This window comes from Ambystoma mexicanum, chromosome 6q (genome assembly GCF_040938575.1).
Source record: "Ambystoma mexicanum isolate Mex_15411 chromosome 6q, UKY_AmexF1_1, whole genome shotgun sequence".
NCBI lineage: Eukaryota > Metazoa > Chordata > Amphibia > Caudata > Ambystomatidae > Ambystoma > Ambystoma mexicanum.
This window is the reverse complement of record NC_090937.1, coordinates 793,916,877-793,936,374: the sequence shown is the minus strand read 5'-3', so window position 1 is coordinate 793,936,374 and position 19,498 is coordinate 793,916,877. Positions and strand designations below refer to the sequence as shown.

The window sequence follows — 19,498 nt, the reverse complement described above, 5'->3', positions numbered from 1 at the left end:
CTGCACTATACGCGGTATCGGCTTGCTTTGGGCCGAGCCGTGCTTACTTACTCTTGCCTTTATTCTTTGAGCACTTTTGGTCTTTTCAATTCTTGTAGGTACCGGGGGTATATTGCTACCGGTGCCGTTACTCTGTTTTTGCGAGCTAGCCTTGCTCACTGGGACCTTAAGGAGCATTTCTAAACTGGTGAGTGGGTTTCTTTCTATACTTCTTCCTTCTTCCTAAATGGTTCGTCTTCGCGGTCTGCTTTGTATGGGTTCTTTCATTCTTTACCTACTTATCCTTTCTAATACTTTTCTCTGTCATTCTGTTTAGTCTTAACCACTGGTTCTAGTAGCTTCTTATATCTCCTGTTCTATTATTCCACTTCTCCTGGATACACTGAGCATTCATCAGCGGAGGAGTTTGTTCTCAAGTCTATCGGACTTCCTTGCCTGCTGCAAATGGAACTTTCATAATTGGAAGAGAGGAGTTCTAATTGCCACCCAGCAGAACCCAATTGGGAACAGGGTTTTTTCTGCCTTAGTGCTTTTTCCCTGAATCTAGGACTGGCCCCCTGGGGATCCCCGCGGTCAGGGATTATCTCTGCCAAGGTGGCCTCCGGAGGGGACAGACCCTATCTGTACGATAAAAAGGCCCGAGCACCAAAGGACAAGACTCCCACAAGGAAGAGGGATCAGAAGAGATCAGAGGCTACTCTTACAGAACCCATTCCGGAAGAAACAGGTGAGGAGTTGGGGGAGGAAGCTTCGGTATCTGACAACCGTCCCTTCAAGGGGTGGCAACCCTGCTAGGGAGAGGATTTAGAGCACGCATCACACATCACACATCCAATATAGAGTATAATGTGGGAGCTGCAACAGGAGCATCACGCAGCCCCAGCTTCCAGCTTATTATGTCACTGATGGATTTGAGTGACGTAATGTTACATGCTGCCATAGTAATTGAAAGAGTAAAAGAATCAATATCTTGATTTACTACTTCAGCCCAAATGCGACACTTTTATGCAAATGTAAGGAGTTTGAAGCATCTAATAAAGCAAATTGAGGTGGAAACAATCAACGCAGAATACAAATGTCACGCCAAAGATGTATTGATCATATGTAGGTTATGGAACTGAGGCATTTATTGGTAATCGTCAGTTAGAACGTTATGCTGCTTTGGTCCTCACTAAATGCCCACTGAGTACCACTCACAGTGTTCAAAGAAATTTGGGATATCTTGAATATAGGAGAAATACATTTGAATAGACCTAGTTTTCAATTTCATATTTATTATTTATTTGTAACTTAGATTTGAGAAAACAGGGGATAATTAAATAGTTACCTCTGTCCTGATGAAGGCCATTAAAGCAAGAACATTTTTCAGCAGCTCATACGTCCGAAAGAACCATACCAGTGGTAAAAGGCACTACACAAATGCCCAATAACATAACATAACATAACATAGCACAACATACCATAACAGTGTAACATACAGACACTGTTAATTAAGTTGAGTAAGAAGGCACACACAAAAATTACATTTAATGTTTTTACACTTTACTCGTGTTATTATGAACATTCAAATATTGTACTGTGTATCATTTTGTATGAATGATATAATGAATGATTTTGATACATGAATTTGTAAAATAAAAAGAAGAATTTTGTCTAGAGATAAGGAGTGGTCCTTGGTCTGTCCAAAATCGCCCTGATCAGTGTGTTGTCTGACATACGTTGAGGTCTGTGTAGATCCGAGAATAGCCAGGTGTCCCCAAATTCTAATTCACTGAGTACCAGGACAGAATTAAAACAATTGTAGACATGTCTGTATGGGTGAGACCACCATGTGTGACAAAAGTGGTTCCATGTGTTAATATCATCGCAAAAATATTGCAATACAAAAATATGCCATATTTTTGCAGCAATATTGAGCCATGGACCCTGCGGGGGACACCCCCGCAATTGCTGCATAATTTTTAAATGTGTGGGGGACAACCCCGCAACCCTAGCTCCCACAAATTATCCACCCCAAAAATATTGTCTATGGCGTGACAGACGACCATATGTACTGCAATATTTTTGGTGGGGATAATATGCAGGGAAAGGCCAGATAATGATTCTAAGAGACTTTGGGCCTAATTTACAAACATGTTTTAACATGGGAAAATCCCATTGAAAACATTTGTGTGTATCAGGCTCTTTTTCTGATCCAGATATACTTTGAAAATGAATCAAGAAAATATTTCAAACAAAGCCTGTGCATTTCCACGAGAAAGAGTAGCTGGATGATCGTTGTGACCTTAATCCTAGATATCTACCCTGTGGATGACCTGGGGGCAGTAGGGCATTGCCAGTGCCACTTCTTATATGCAGTTTCGATTCACAAGGTGGATATGTGAATCTGTTGTGCTTGTTGGGTTGGTGAGGGGTAGCTGGAGACAATGGAAGTTTCAAGGCTTGCTGACGCATTCAACAGGCTTAACAATGAGTGTTATTTGCAGTGTACAATGTCTTGGGTGAGCATATCCGCTCCTGTTTGGTGACAGCAGAAATGCAGATGATTCCTAAACCAAAGATATCAGCTGCAGTTTATCCTGTGAACTGAGCATGGGTTCTAAAGACACAACTAATTCAACTGAGAATGCTGTGTGAGCTGTGACACCTGCTCAGCAAGCAGACTGAAAATTCATATTCAGTTCGTTCCTGGACATTGTGAAGATATGGGACATTTGTTTTATCTGGTTTTATAACTTCGTAATTTGCCCATGGCCTGCCTATTACATGCCATCTTGGAAACACTACATAGAGAGCCCTGCAGCTGAATTGCTCATTACCTTTCACTCGTGAAAGTGAGGGCTAAATCTACTTGGATGAATAGTTACTGAAATACATGCAAAGCAGCTCTTTTTCGAGTGCCTAGAGTATTAAAAATGATGCTAAAGTGAGCCATACATGTGTAACGCCTCTATTAACACATGTTTTAATCTGTGGTATTTTCATTGTTTTTGCAGGCAGAGAGGTGGAACAGAATGAGATATGTGATAGTTCCACGCATTCCTGACCTACCCGCAAACATATTTAGTTTACTTTCGGGATATCCCATTGTTTAAACGCACATTAACTTCAAAGTAATTTACTTCGAATTACTTAAAATGTTGTATATATAGTGTTGAGTTAAGGAGTAAAAATGGTTGGGGAGTGGTTTGGGGTAAGGGTGGTAGTGAAAAGGTAGGTTATGAGGGACCTCCCACTCCCAATATTAAATATGAAGAAAGATTTCAAAGTAATGCCTTTGAAGTAAATTACCTCAAAGTAATTTATTTTGGCAAAAGAACATTGAACCTACCTCAGGGTTATATTTTATACTGCCGTTAAACCAATGGACTCCTATGGAGTTCTATGAAACCGCCAGTTTTTATCATCTGCTAAAAGAAGGCAGATTCTATAGGAATTCATTGTAAATGCTTCTCTCAATCGTTCATTGATTGTGGGAGTCATTTACACTTTTTTCAAAACCCTTTTTTTCACTTCGTGTTTGGAAATAATGAATATTCCATGGAGGGGGCACCATTGTGCTCAAGTCCAAATGTCGTTCCCCTGTGTGCAATTAATAATTAGCGCGTTTCTTTAAGTGAGACAGCATGTTGACTATTGTGGGTTCATCACACAGAACACCTTTTATAGAATACTTTGTATGGATTCAAAGTACTTAGCAGGCACTTTCTCAAGGAATGTACGCATTTGTGCTATAAATTGCTATGCATTTTAGAATAGCAGGTAATATGTCTCCTTCCTGAATAAAATGCTCACACAGGTGTGTTTTGTGTTTCTAATCAGAAACCTTTTACAGGGAACTAGGGTATAGAAAATGTGACATTGCTTACACTTCCATGTAGTCCAACTATGGGATTCCCTGGGAAAGAAGACACCTGCACCTTCACTCAATAAGGTGCCAGCAAAGCCATTAGCACCATCCCTGTAAGACCCCCTCGGATCCCATTGCACAATAAACATGTGTGTTCCCATGAGTTTCTAAAATGCATGATGTTGCCTCATGTGATTCAAGACCTCACAGAAATAGGGATAGCAACAGATGGGTTTCTTGCTACATGTGGGACTTTACAACCAATAGTGGCATACCTTTGACGTTGTGTGATTTGAGGTGCTGACAAAGCATGGTCATATGGTCAAGCCTACATCTTTTCAATGATTCCTATAATGTTTAGAGCAGTGGTCTCCAACCAGTAGATCGTGGGCTACTGGTAGCTCGCCTGAGGCTTCCCAGTAGGTCTTTGATCAGACCCCAAAATGAGCTCTGTTTGTTTATTATGGTGTCTTAAGTCCCTGGGACTTTTCCCCCGCCGCTCCCACTCCCCTTCCAATAAAGTAAACAGTCAAAAGCTGTGAGCACAGTGAAAGGGGCTGCATCTGGGCTTGAAGGGCATGGGCAGCGTCCCAACATGGGGTAACTATCAATAACAAAAGTAAATGGCAAATGTGTGTTTTGGCCATTGTCACCAAGAGGTGCAAATGATGGCGGATTAGAAAGGGCCTGGGTGCATAAAACTGCATGCCATGCGAAACAAAGTTGGGGTTGTGATTGTTTCAGTCTCACTGTGTTTCTTTATATTTATGTCAGCTAGCATTACTTTGCATGCTGGTAATTGTAGACTTTCAATTAGAATGTGGGAAATAAAGTTACAGCTGTAATTGTTTTCTCAGCGCACGTGTGTGCATAGAAAAATAACGATCCGTGCGAGTCCCAGCTTGCAAGAAAAAAGGTACATTTCGCTTTGCACGTTTATGGTAAAACTGTGAATTGTTTTTTATATTTTCAGATATCGAGTTCCAGATTTTAAAGCTCTAGCACCCAAACTGTATTAAAGCTTAGGATGGAATATGGCATGATATGGAGGAGTCCACCTCTATGGATGTCCCAAAACAGGAATTCAAGCGATAACTGCAATTTTACATTTAAGTAAACATAGAAATCTACTAGCTGCACTGCATTCTAATGCTTGTCCACTTACATTTATAAAACTAAACAGGAATGTAAAGTGACATGCCTATCAATACCAGCACTTAAAAAAGCATAATGTGAGATGTTTTACGAAACGATCATTGGAATTAAGTGGGAAATGTGAGCAGTGGTTTGCATATATACATTTTGATATGCATAGGATTAATACAGCGTACACCTAGTTACTAAGTACCAGAGCACTGTACAAAATAGTGTGGTGAATACAGGGAGAGAACATAGAGGCGAGACATGGGATGGGAGAACAATTAACAGGGCTGATCCCCTTTGGCTATGTGAACAAATCGGGAGGTCTATAGAGATCTATGGGGAACCTGTCCACATGTTCAAATTCTAGCAAGGGATTTCCAGCCTTTCGATACTGGGCTGAAATGGTGCAATTGATCAGCACTGTTTTTGCAAAAAATTTAGCAAAACATAAGTAATTATCTAATACATGAACAATTCAAATATGTCAGAGAGTTGCACGTGCAAGCCAAGCATGTCCCATTGGTTTTGAACCAGAATAACATGATTCCTGCAGGGAGAGGCAGTGATCCTGTGAGCTGTTCACTCTGATACTGCCTCCTTCATAAAACGGAGCCGGACGGCATGTTGCCGTCCATTCTGAATAAGTCGCCCCTCGTTACAACCCTACTCTGCTCAAAATGTTAATTTAAAGACTCATATGTTGTCTCATGTGTGCAAGCTACAAGTCACCACTATAAAACTGTTTTGTTCCAGTGTAAAAAGAAAATGTGTATCTTTAATCTACGGTGCTCAAGTTAAAGTGGGAATAAAATAGTAACATTGATAGGAATTTTACACAAATCCACACAAATTATGAAAATATTTTTCCAAGAGGAATTTGTCTGCGATTCTAAAAAGTAGGTAAACTGAATGCTGCAATCCAAATGCTGTTACAGAATTGTCCTTCAAAAGGTGCTAATTATTTGATGAAAAATAAATGCTCTTTTTACAGATGGTGCAGTTGTGAAGGGCACAGTGACTCCTATGGCTGAGTCTGTTGTAAGCAAGTTGAAAAAAAAACTGTCCTGAATGTATGTCTGCCATGGCAGGTCTACAATCACTATGGCTAAAAAGGTATCTGCACTATAAGCCAGTGTGATTGCCTATCTCTGTGAATCTGCCTTTTTCAGATAAAATTCCTAAAATCAAAACTTTGATCCCGTCCGACAGCATCTGAGTGATATTGCTGTTTCAAACTTTACAGCAGATTACTGAACACTGATGGATAGCCTACGGGTTAAGCCTTCACATTGAATGCTTAACAATTTTAGGAAATTGTTTCATCTAATAAAAAATAATAAAATCAACATGTTTTTGAAGTTATTGATGTATTAATATCACAGTAAATACATAAAGCATTCCTTTTTTATATGAAGCACAAATAAACTGCCTTAAACATCTTGGTTGAAATTCTCATACTCATGGATATCACCACCCTAGTAGCTCCCGCCTGTTAGCCATTAACTACAAGTAGTTCTTGCAATGAAAAGGATGGAGTCCCCTTGTTTAGAGCATGGAGTGCATGTCAGTGTGAGCGTTACTTGCACACTCTCTTCTAGTCTGGAAATGCTCTGACAGTTTTTAAAGAAAAATATATGTGTTCTAATCCCCCTAATGGGTGCAGAATAAGGGGTATTGGTTTATCACAAGTAAATGAGTTGAACAATATCAAAGTCATAAGTAAAAGGTACAACAATCTAATCATTAATTAATTAAGCCAAAACAATTGTTCAACAATATTTATTTGTGTGGCTTGTGTGCCTCAAAATTCTGGACAACATCGTTATGAGAAAAGAAATGTGACTACTTCATATCATTTTTTTCTGAAATGCATTGACTCTTCCAGAAAATGACACACATGACAATCATACCTGACCAAATGTATGTAGTAAAAAAATAGAGTAATTGCATGTTAATATATTTGTTATGCCATTGCATGAAAGACACTGACTCAAAGGTGGTAGCATTTTAGAGGAATCGTTTAGCTTATGTTTTACCACATATCGCAGATCCATAATGAGTGCTAAACAGAATGCTACACAAAATGTGCTATGCTGTGTGGGACACAGCAGAAAAGTGTGTGGCTAACAGGTGAGAAAACGTGCAATCTGAAGGTTTGAACATTGTTATAGATCCTGATTAAACATTCAATGTGCATTCACCACCTAAATATGTTTACAGAAATACAGTAAATACTATACCACCTTGGCCCCTCTTTATGCCGTCGTGCATGCTGCAGCACACCTCACCACAGGAATTTAAAACGTCTCCCACATCACCATCACCCTTACTCTCAAGGAGCCGCACCGCATACCCCTTGAAGCCCATCTCGTGTTCTGGAAAGTCAGCACCAGCTACAGAGCAGTCACAACCCAAACACCACTCTACCTGAAATCACATCCTCAGAATGAAGGGAAAAAAAGAACTACAAAAGGGAAACACAATATGAAACAGGCCTATTCCTGCTACACAATCTGGATCCAGAACAACTTTCCAAGGCATGCCAGACTGGCCCCGTCAATCTTAATCTTCTGGAAGGATCTGTAGAGCCTACTCAACAAAGAAGATGAACTCAACCCTACTTCTCCCCATTCAGAGCGTCCCCATCCCCCCTCACCCTACCCATATCAGCTACCTCTGCTACCCTCACGTCCTATCTGTCATCCCCTGGTGTGTACCAGTGCACCATTGCTTGCCATCTAGGGTTGCGCTTTTTAAATCACAACACTACACACATAGATTTCACCGGCACATTGACATAACCTTTGCCACTGGCTGATCTCTGCCAGTCACAAAGGAAATAGGCAGAGATACGTCCATGGTCACGGTAAACCTTGAACTATGTAGATAGATTGGTCATGCTTGGTGTGGTAAGAGCTGGTGCTGCATGGGACATTTCAAAAATGTGCTTAGAAGTCTTACCTTGTAAACATAAGGATTTTTTCGTGAATCGGTCAAAATGTCAAATCTTGTGTATACATCATTCAGAAGATTAACTATTTTCATGGCACCTTCTCCAGAAGCATGCTTGCTACAGAAGGCATTGAACCCCACAATGCCGCTGAAGAGGATGGTCACATTATCATATCGCTTGGCGGCCACAGGGCGCTTGTGCCTCAGCTCATTTGCAACAGAGCGGGGCAGGACAGAGTACAGCAACCTATCAAAAGAAAAAAAAAGAGAGGACTTAGAAACGAAGAGCAGTGCTCACACAAAACGACTGAAAAGTTATGAAACCGTGTTCAGAGGCGCACAGATACATATACTGGATGCTGGTAATAGATCGCGGTTATAATTCTGGAACATCAGCAGCTGCAAAATCATTCCGTAAATATTCATATGCGGGAATGTGTTTCAAAGAAGCAAAATCCACGTTATCTTGACATGGCGGCATGGCGAATGCGCATTCTAGCCTCGAAAGAAATAGCGTATTTGGAGAAAATTGAAAGTAGGCAATGTTCAATGAAACAAAGGTAGGCCAGATGGGACACGGAAGCGTGATTCACGCATTTACGCTGCTTCTCTGTAGAGCTTCCAATCCTCAGTGTTAACCGAGAAAACTGCCACAGCGCTAATCTACCAGCGACGTGTGCACTTAAAACACTGAAACAAGAAACGCGAAGAGCTATTTCAGAATATGTCATACGCGTTTTAGATTACACATGTTAAATGGACTACACATGTAATCATATTTGTATATTGAACAATAAAAAAACTATTAAAATAAAAAATAAAAATGGATTACAAAATACGAACGACGCTGCTCCAAGACAGAAATGTGCACAAGCTTTCCTTCGACGCATCCCAAACAGCAATATAAGTATTCTGTAGGGGAGAATGCTACATTTTTCTGTCATTTATTGACATATTTAGTGGTGGGCATCCAACATTCCATAAAAGGACGAATTGTCACACGTACTATCTCCCACCTTGAGAGAGGCCCACCAAATGATACCAGAATAAATGGCATGGATTCATGTTAAAGCCTTTACCCATCCTCTCTACCATCATGAAGGTAAATATTCCAATGTGCATGCTTGTCAATAAGGGGCACCAAGGCGGCGGCGCCCTATCCATTTTTGGGACCTGCTGGGTGCCAAACGGTATTCAAGTGGTTTCACATAAAAATAAAAACCTTGCATTAGGGAGAATTGTTATTCCCTCATTCCATAATACAGACAAAGGGCCTCATTATAGGTTAGGCGGTACAAAAAAAAAAGGTGGTAACGGAATTGCAGCAACTTTTACCACTCTGCCAAATTAGAAGTCCCAGAAACTGAGCACATAATCCGCTGGCGGAATTAGTACTGGTGAAATTACCGCCGGCAGAATTGCAGCTGAAACCTGGCAGAATTAGCATAGGCAGTAATTCCACTGGAAGGAATTACCATTACCGCCGATGATCTATGCTTGCTCTCATCAACTTGTAAGGTGGTGGCAATTCCGATCGACACCACAGCGGTAACAGTACTTCCTCTGGTGGAATTACCACCATTACTCACTGCCGAACTCCTTATGAGGCCCACAGTCTTTACATTTGCAAATATACTAAAACTGTTAAGATTCTTTGCAATTGCAAAGGCGGGTGGCGTTCCCAATGCCATACAAAGCACTGTCCAGGGAGCAGTGCTGGAGAGATAGTCGCCCATTCACTAATTCATGGACAGGCTGTGAAAAGCGTTCGGAAGACCTGAGCTGACATCACAGGCTTGATCTCTTCCAATGAGCATTAGAACATCTGACGGCTGGAAGAGATGAAGCCTATTTGCCTCTCCCTCTACCTACCTACCTGACCCAGCCAAAGGCCTGATTTCACAAAGAGAAAGGGGCAGAGTGAGGGGAGGGTTGAATGGAGGGCCCTATCCCCTGACCTGCTGCATGAAGGATTTGCTTGTGGTAGCTATTGAGGCAGGTGGGTGAAGATGCCACCCTCTGTTGTGCGAGGTCCAGGTAAGTGTAATTGAAAGGAAATGTATGTATATATATGTATGCTTGTGCGAAAGTGCGTCATGCGTGTATGTTTGTGTCAATGTTCCTAGTGTGTCTATCAGTGTCTGTATAATTGTGCGAATGTGTGTGAGAAAGTTAAATAAACATATGTGTCTGATATAATTTGTCTGCGAAGTTGCAGTGTAAGCGCTGCGTCTTCACAAAGAAAATATTTAAATTCTCTGTTAAGTCGGAGTGCAAACGCTCAGTCTTCACACAGAAATTATTTCATTTTTCTGTGAAGGTGGAGTGCAAGCGCTCAGACTTCACAAAGAAAAGATGTAATTTCTCTGTGAAGCCAGGGGTGCAGGCACTCTAACTCCAGCTCCCTAGTTCCTACCTGCATGGTGACGCATGGAGGGTGGTAGCTAACTTCCACCGCGCAGCAGGAGCCTTCCTTGGGGAGGGCTTGGGAGGCAGGAGGGAGGCGTAGAGGAAGAGGGAGAAGGAAGTCAGAGGTCGGGGCGGGAGAGAGGTACACAGCGGGGCTAGGATGGCAAAGCACAGCACAAAGTAGGCAACAGGCCCAGAGGGGCTTCAATAAGGCAAACGCTCACCTGCTCAGCTCGATGGAAGTGCGAGCAGGGAGCACACGGGCTGTAAGACCCAGGCAGCAGCCACAGAAGTCACGCACCAATCATGGTGGTGTTGCAGGGTGAAAGCAAACGTGCCACCTTAAATACTGGTCCACCTTAAGTCAAGGAGAAAGGACCTGACACAAGGGACAGGGGAGGAAGTTGAGGGGCTACTAGAGCCCGGGAACAGAAGCATGTAGAGGGCAATAAAGGAGGTTGTTTCCTGAGCTGTCTCACGCGTGTCTTTGTGTGAGATGGCCCCCTTGGGGCTTGCGGGCGCAGCGGTGCCTGCTGGCACCATTTGGTGGTCCCAGTGAGGACTAAAACAACTGGCGACGAAGTAATTTGAACCCTACGCTATGCGGCTGATGGAACTAAATTCATGGCACGGTGCACAGTAGATGTCAGAGGGGGCACAGGGAGCCCAAAAATATGGTGCGCAGAGCCCAGCAGTGTGACAGACGAGGAGCGTCCAGCGGAGCGGAGCGGACAGGATAGCAACACGGGAGACGGGGACTACCCTGCTGCATGAGAGGCGCTCTGCAGGAGGAGAGGTGGGTGTGAGGAGCCCAACAGCCCGTACCGCAACCCAGGAGCCGCCCACAAGGAGTGCCCGGCTATGCAGGCCACAGAGGACGTGAGGTGAAGGTGATGTCCCAGCGAAGAGTCGAGTGCGAGAGGAGCCCACGGGACAGGATAAAGTGGTGAGCCCAACTTCGCAGGCTGTAGAGGAGGTGAGGAGCGCTTCCTGCAGCCGCAGGCTGCAGAGCAGAAGCGGTGCAGAGACACTGGTACCGACATGGACAAGAGCCCAGCAGCACGGCACCAGGTGGAACAACCAACATGGTGAGCCCCCATTGAAGACCCGATGCGCGACGCGTGAAGACACCTCAGATGATGTGAGGATAGGAGCAGAGGGAAGGACTCAGAGTGCCCAGCTGAGGAGAAACACACAACGCACTGGGCGAGACAGCCAATCTTGGCAGAGCGCAGTGCGAGACCCAACACTGTGGGCGAGATCGACCCACAAGAGAGAGGACACAGTATTGCAGGGAGGAAGGAGAGGGATTGCAAGAGAGTCCACTGCACACATATGCCAGCGACCAGCGTTACGAGACAGAGGGAGAGACACCAGAATGTCATAAGGAGTAACACTATATGGCTGAGACACATCACAGAACCAGAGAAGCCCGCATCACGAGTGAGGCAGCAACACCTGAGGGAGACAGCACATCAGTGGACACCATTCTTTAGGTGACAGGACTGAAGGAAGCACCCAAACAGGAGAGAGGAGGGACTGCACTGTGCAAGCTAAGACAATGCGAGAGGCAGAGGGGCCCGGAGGAAAACAGGTGCAGAAATAGAAGCACACCAGACAACAAAATCACATGGTACCGGCACGTGCCACAGCCCAGAACGAAGGGGCTCAAAGCGAGAGAACACACAGTCAAAACTGGCACCCTGAAAGCGTGGCGCTGGCACAGGCCACAGCCCAGGGGACCACAGATACACGTGACAGCCCATGCAAACCACCAGCAACAGAGACTACTAGAGACTGCTCATCTGAGTGCCGCCAGTAACGCGAGAATAACTGAGGAGCTGGCGATGGGGAAAGGCGGTCTGGCGACGCCTCCTACTGAGGACTCAAGGACCATCAAGAGATCCTATGCAGAACTAAGAACCCCCTTGGATGGATACTGCTTCGGAGTTAATCCTCTCAGCTGGTCAGCGGCTAGCCCAGTGAAACACACCATAATGAGTGGAGCACGAACGCTTAGTACAGCGTTGTTGTAGAGGAGCTAACACAGGGACGTTTGCCACGAGAGATTCATGGCGCATACAGCATGTAGCAGACCACGGATGGTATAAGGACCAGGATGTAAATGGCCTACTGCGAACCAGGAGCATTGTGCCGGAGGACCACTAAGGGAGAGAAGAAGCAAGGAGGAGACCAGATTGACAGCGGGACCGGAGAACGACAGGATAGCAGTACCAATAAGAGCAGGTGATGAAGGAAGATCTTGATGACCCCGAGACAAAGGCAAATGAGACGGCTTCAAGAGAAGATTGCCCAAGGGGGGGGCAAGGAAAGGCGAGGGGAAGAGGGGGAAGTCCACCCGCAGCGAAAAGGGGGCACTCCGCCCAACAGCAAGAAATGAGAGGAAGGCAATCCGCCCACTTAGACGGCATCCCACTGCACAAGTAGCAGGAAGGCTCAAGAGGCCCACAGCAGAAAATGGAGCCCAGAAAGGAGGGTAGCAGTAAAAGGAGCCCCGAAAAGAGGGCTGCAGAAAAGGGAGCCCAGAAAGGAGGGCAGCAGAGAGCCCAGAAAGGAGGGCAGCAGAGAAAATGGAGCCCAGAAAGGAGGGCAGCAGAAAATGGAGCCCAGAAAGGAGGGCAGCAGAAAAAGGCACCCAGAAAAGAGGGCAGTAGAAAAGGGAGCCCAGAAAGGAGGGTAGCAGAAAATGGAGCCCAGAAAGGAGGGCAGCATAAAAGGGAGCCAAGAAAGAGGGCAGCGGAAAAAGGAGCCCAGAAAGGAGGGCAGCAGGAAAAGGATCCCAAAGGAGGGCAGCAAGAAAAGGAGGGCCACAGGAAAGGAAGCCCAGGTGGAAGGGCCGGAGGACAGAACAGGAAGGAGTAGGTCACCCACAGCAAAAGGAACCCAGAAAAGGGAGCCACTGGAAAGAACAAGACCGCATGCTGAATGACACAAAGGATCGCTCAAATACGCGACTACTACACAGCAATAACATCAGCAGCAGACAAGGAGCACAGTGGAAAAGGAGTGATTGCGCGAACGGAGAGACTCAAGGAGGTGGACATAAGAGCAACGGCTAACAAGACCAAAGCACACAGAGCGACCACCAGAACGCAACACAAGTCGCCGACCCCACAAAGATGTTAAGCAAGGGGGAGGTGTTGCAGGGTGAAAGCGAACGTGCCACCTTAAATACTGGACCACCTTAAGTCAATGAGAAAGGACCTGACACGAGGGACAAGGGAGGAAGAGGAAGGGCTACTAGACCCCGGGAACAGATGCATGTAGAGGGCAATAAAGGACGTTGTTTCCTGAGCTGTCTCCCGCGTGTCTTTGTGTGAGATGGCCCCATTGGGGCTCGCGGGCCCAGCGGTGCTTGCTGGCACCATTTGGTGGTCCAGTGAGGACTACAACAGGTGGGGGAGGGCTTGGGAGGCGGGAGGGAGGCAGAGAAGAAGAGGTAGAAGGAAGTCAGGGGTCGGGGAGGGAGAGAGGTACACAGCGGGGCTAGGATGGCAAAGCACAGCACAAAGTAGGCAACAGGCCCAAAGGGGCTTCAATAATGCAAACGATCACCTGCTCAGCTCGATGTAAGTGCGAGCAGGGAGCACACGGGCCATAAGACCCAGGCAGCAGCCACAGAAGTCACACACCAATCACGGTGGGGGAGGGCCTGAGATGAGGTAGGGAGGCAGAGAGGAAGAGGGAAAAGGAAGTCAGATGTCGGGGAGGGAGAGAGCTACACAGCGGGGCTAGGATGGCAAAGCACAGCACCAAGTAAGCAACAGGCCCAGATGGGCTTCAATAAGGCAAACGCTCACCTGCTCAGCTCGATGGCAGTGCGAGCAGGGAGCACACGGGCCATAAGACCCATGCAGCAGCCACAGAAGTCACGCACCAATCATGGTGAGGGAGGGCTTGGGAGGCAGAGAGGAAGAGGGAGAAGGAAGTCAGGGGTCGGGGAGGTAGAGAGGTACACAGCGGGGCTAGGATGGCAAAGCACAGCACAAAGTAGGCAACAGGCCCATAGGGGCTTCAATATGGCAAACGCTCACCTGCTCAGCTCGATGGAAGTGCAAGCAGGGAGCATACGGGCCGTAAGACCCAGGCCGCAGCCACAGAAGTCACGCACCAATCATGGTGGGGGAGGGCTTGGGAGGCGAGAGGGAGGCAGAGAGGAAGAGGGAGAAGGAAGTCAGGGGTCGGGGAGGTTTAGAGGTACACCGCGGGGCTAGGATGGCAAAGCACGGCACAAAGTAGGCAACAGGCCCATAGGGGCTTCACTAAGGCAAATGATCACCTGCTCAGCTCGAATCAAATGCTCAGCTTGATGAATGTCATTGCTCAGAAGATCGTGGAGGAGTGGAGAATTTTGAGAGTGGGACTAATCGTGGTGTTGAGGACTTAGGTGATCTGTATCAAAGCATTGTCTTAGAACGTTTTTCTGGTTCTAAAATAATACTTTAGATACAGTGTTTGAAATGAGACATTCGTGCTCAAATTGTGGAGAAATATTTTTGACTGGGAGCACAGGATTTTTTCTCTTCGGAAGGAAAGAGCACAGAGAAATGTTGAAAGATTTTTTTAATTTTAATAGAGAAGAGGAGTGTTTGTCTCAATGAACGTATATATTTGGGTTATATATTGACATAAAAACACAACGCTTTTTTTAAGAGCCATCCATAGAGTTCATGAAATATTATTGAAAATGAAAATTCACCCTTTGCCTATCTTTTATAGCCTTGGGTATACCTGTGCCTATAGCCACGGGTACCGTCACATTTTAACCAAATTAACATATTCATTTATGAGTGTTAGAAGTCAAAATTTCACATATCATCATTGTTCTGGCTCCTCACCTCTAGCCTAATGTTATTTAAAGTTTTAAGGCTCTGCACATATGTGTTTTTTGATATGTTGAAATTGCTGTATATGCATGGCTACATGTTTTTTTTAATGCTTGTGGCCAAAGTCTAGCCCTCTCAAGAGCTGCTGTAGCCACTGGTATGGTTAAACAATTTATAGATATATCACACTTTGATAATAAATTAATAATTGATAGCACACTTAGGCATATGAGCAGTAATCAGCAATAAGCAATCCTACAATAGCACAGTTCTGGTGACTTATGACTAGGAACAGGGGAATAAAGTATCAGAGAATGCTTATGGTTTCAATGAATTGCACAGATGAAAAAGAATGCAGCACAGAAATCGACTTGATAGAACTTCACTAAAAGACAATGTAATCACTTTTCTTTGAACATTCACTCCCCCCCTTATGCAATATAAGGAGATGGAAAGGAGAGCACACAGTTCTCAAGAATGCAATCAATACAATACGAAATTCAGTTCCCCCCCCAGCAAGCTTAGAGGAAAAGAGGTCGGAGTTTTAAACACAGGCCCAAAATGCTTTCAATGTGGTTTGCAAGGAAGTGAAAATTATGCTAAAATGCTTTTAATTCCCTCTAGAGGTTCAGGGTGAGTGATAGATACTTTGAATGAGTTCAGGATCACTTTAGCAATGCTCTATGAATGGTTGTCAGGTTGCAAACAAATTTTTGCAACGGAAGGCAAGCAGCTGCAGATTTTTACACGTGAGCTAACCTTTCAATTTGCGGCAAAATGTCAAATCGCGGCAGATTTTTCCGAGTGGGCCGGGCGCGATTACAGAGGAATTACAAGGAGTAATTCCATTTTGGTGTGCGCACAAACTGCGCGGTTTTCATAGATTCTGGCGCACATGTGGGCTTTTTCGGCCATCTTGGATTTCCTAAGCCCACAGCACCAAATGTTGTAGCATAATAGTCCAAACGTGGGTCAGAACACCCAACAAACCCCCCCGCCCGACTGCACTTGGATTGAGTCGAGGGGATGTCGGGTGCTAAGGATGTTGACCCACGTGCTGGGAGGCCCGCATCATCTTCTTCCAATTCCACAGATGACAAAGTTCACCATCCTTTCCTCCATCAGGGGTGGATCAGTCGGTTCTCCTCGCCGGTCCTGATGGGAGTATTGGGCGGTACACTGGGCCCCTCGGATCTTTGCTCCCGGTCACTGGGTCGTTCTCCTTGGTTTCATCTCTCCTAGGACGACAAAGGAAGAGCGGCAATACCTATTCATAGACATTTTTCCCCCACCATTGATATAGTGGGGTGGCATATATATTTTAGAACTCAACAGATATGAACATGCACATTTTTTTAAATTAAGAGACAGGAACACATAAACTTGAGAAACACAGAATTTGATAGGCTATATGTAGGATCTTTTAGGGTTGGAATTGAATTACTCTGGAGCGGTACCCTCTGGGATTGCAGAGGACTCCTCCAGTTGCTGCAAAGTGTGCCTGGGATGGCAACACTTCAACTGGTTTATGTGGACCCACTTGTCTTCCCCCTCTGCCAAACCGCCTTTGGGGATGCGGATCTTGTAGGCCACAGGGGAGATCTTGTCTATAATCTCAAACGGTCCCTTCCATGTAGGCAAACATTTTCGCTGTTTGGCCTGGTTCCTTTGGAAATTGTATAAATAGACCCGGTCCCCCACCTGATATTCCTTCCTCAAAGTTTTCAGGTCATAGTGGGTCTTCATACTCTCAGCTGATCTTTCTAGATTCCGCTGAGCATAGGCAAAAGCATGTTGAAGGTGTTTCCTTAAATTCTCCACTTGTCTTCCCCCTCTGCCAAACTGCCTTTGGGGATGCGGATCTTGTAGGCCACAGGGGAGATCTTGTCTATAATCTCAAACGGTCCCTTCCATGTAGGCAAACATTTTCGCTGTTTGGCCTGGTTCCTTTGGAAATTGTATAAATAGACCCGGTCCCCCACCTGATATTCCTTCCTCGAAGTTTTCAGGTCATAGTGGGTCTTCATACTCTCAGCTGATCTTTCTAGATTCCGCTGAGCATAGGCAAAAGCATGTTGAAGGTGTTTCCTTAAATTCTCCACATACTCATGAGTTTTGGAGGCATTTTGGGTCCTGTAGAGCAAATGCTGCGGAAGCACCATCTTGCGTCCAGTCATCAACTCGAATGGTGACATTTTGGTTGCAGATGAAGGGGTAGATCTGATGGCCATTAGGACCAGAGGTAATCGGATATCCCAACTTGGCCGCAGAATCTGCCACAAACTTCTCTAATATGCTCACAATGGTTCGGTTATATCTCTCTACTGCCCCAGAAGAAGCTGGCCTGTAAGCAATGTGTAGCTTTCTCTTGACCCCCAGTATCTCCCACATCTTTGTCATTACTTCACTGGTGAAGTGGCTACCCCTGTCTGACTCAATCCTTTGAGGTAGACCAAAACGGGAAAAGATGTGGTTAATCATCAGAGCAGCTGCTGTTTCTGCCTTGCAATTTGGGGCTGGGAGACATTCCACCCACTTGGCAAACAAGCATGTAACGGTCAACATGTACTTGTTTCCTCTAGACGAGCGAATCACAGGGCCTACCAAGTCGATTTGCAAATCTGACCATGGCAGTGTCATCCCCCTCTTTTGGAGGGGTGCACGGTGCTTGAGGGATGATGGCTGAAATTGTGCACACAAAAGACACCCCTTCAAGTATTGGTCAAGGTCCTGCCCCATGTGTGGCCAGTATGCAACCTCTCTTAAGATTTCCAGTGTTGTGTGAAACCCCCTATGACCGGCGGTGGCCGCATCATGGGCGTGACTTAACATCAGGCTTCAGAATGTGGTAGGAACCACCCACTGATTGTGGCCAGCTTTGGATTTCCTTACCAGCAAACCGTCTTGGATTCGGGACATTTTTGGATATTTCATCAACACTCTTAGGTCCTCTTTCCCAATGTAATCGGTATCCGTCAGGGGAAAGTTCTCAGGGTCCTCAAGGTGCTGGTAAAATTTACCAATTATTGGATCCCCCTTCTGAGCGGTAATCAAATCAGCATCAGGGGTCTCCTTACTCCATTGTGCAATTGAAAGGTCATTGTGAGCATTTGTCTGGGACCTAGTGATAGCAGTGACCTGGATTTCCCCCAACAGGGACTCAATCTCAATTAGATCCCCTTGGATGGCCCCGGTTTTGGCCAGCTGATCAGCTAAGTCATTTCCAGTTTTGTCTGGTCCCTCTATTTTGGAATGACCTTTGATCTTCTTCCAATAGATGGTCATCCCCTTCGAGGTGACCAGATCATCAATGTTTTGGATCAACTTCCCATGTTTCAAGGGTTTGTTGTTAGCACATAACATGCCTCTGGTTTTCCAATTAACCAGGTGCTCCACGAACCCGTTCCGTACATAATCAGAATAAGTGATTATGACCAGTTCGTGGAGTTGATGCTGGACAGCAGTGAGGATGGCCTGATGCACAGCCATCAATTCTGCCACGTGACTACTTCGTGGACCAATTTTGTATCCAGCGGAGGGTTCTGGGGACTCATTCACCCATGCATTCCCTACGCCGGCCACCAGTTCTTTCTCCCCGTTGTTGTCAACATTGTAAGAGCATTCATCCACATAGACAGTGGGCATTCCCTCACACTTGTCCTCTTCAAAGACTTTGTGTGGGGAATTAAGGTATGCCTCCATGTTGTCCTTGATTTTTAGACTTTCGTCCTCGAGACAGTTTTCTCTGGCACAATCATGCAAGTCATCCAGACCTTGCGCGAGGGGACTCTTCTTGTTTTGGCCATATCGGACCTCCACAGAAAAGCCTTGCATTGACAGAATCCAGGAAGTAATTCGGGAATTACTCCCATTTCCGGCCCGGATTCTATCACTTTGGAGATATTGCAGAGGCTGGTGTGGAGTCTCCACTATGATGTGTTCCCCCTTGATAAACGGGCAGTAATTCTTCAATGCCCACACCGTTGCCAGGAGTGCCTTCTCACAATCGTTGAATTTTTCCTCCACAGAGGATAAAGTTTTGCTTGCATAGGAGATTACTTTATTGACCTTGTTATGCTTTTGGTATAATACTGCCGTCAAGCACATATTAGAGAACCCCATCTCCAGGAAAAACTCCTTGTTTCTGAAAGAGTAAGCTAGGCATGGCGCTTGTGAGAGGCTTCTCTTGAGTTGTTTTACCGCCTCGGCTTGTTCTGGACCCCATTCCCACTTGACCCCCCCTTCAGGAGATGAATCAGGGGTCTGGTGATCTCTGCGTAGCCCTCAATGAACTTTC

The 19,498-nt window shown here is 45.4% G+C and overlaps 1 protein-coding gene across 1 annotated transcript in view; it reads right to left on the bottom strand.

Annotated features, from left to right (window-relative positions):
• GUCY1B1 (guanylate cyclase 1 soluble subunit beta 1) overlaps window positions 1-19,498 on the bottom strand; it is a 725,186-nt gene that overhangs the window by 310,283 nt on the left and 395,405 nt on the right. The window contains exon 10 of the mRNA XM_069631323.1: window positions 7,955-8,192. Within this exon, the coding sequence (XP_069487424.1) occupies window positions 7,955-8,192 (238 nt within the window). The remainder of the gene's footprint in view (window positions 1-7,954; window positions 8,193-19,498) is intronic.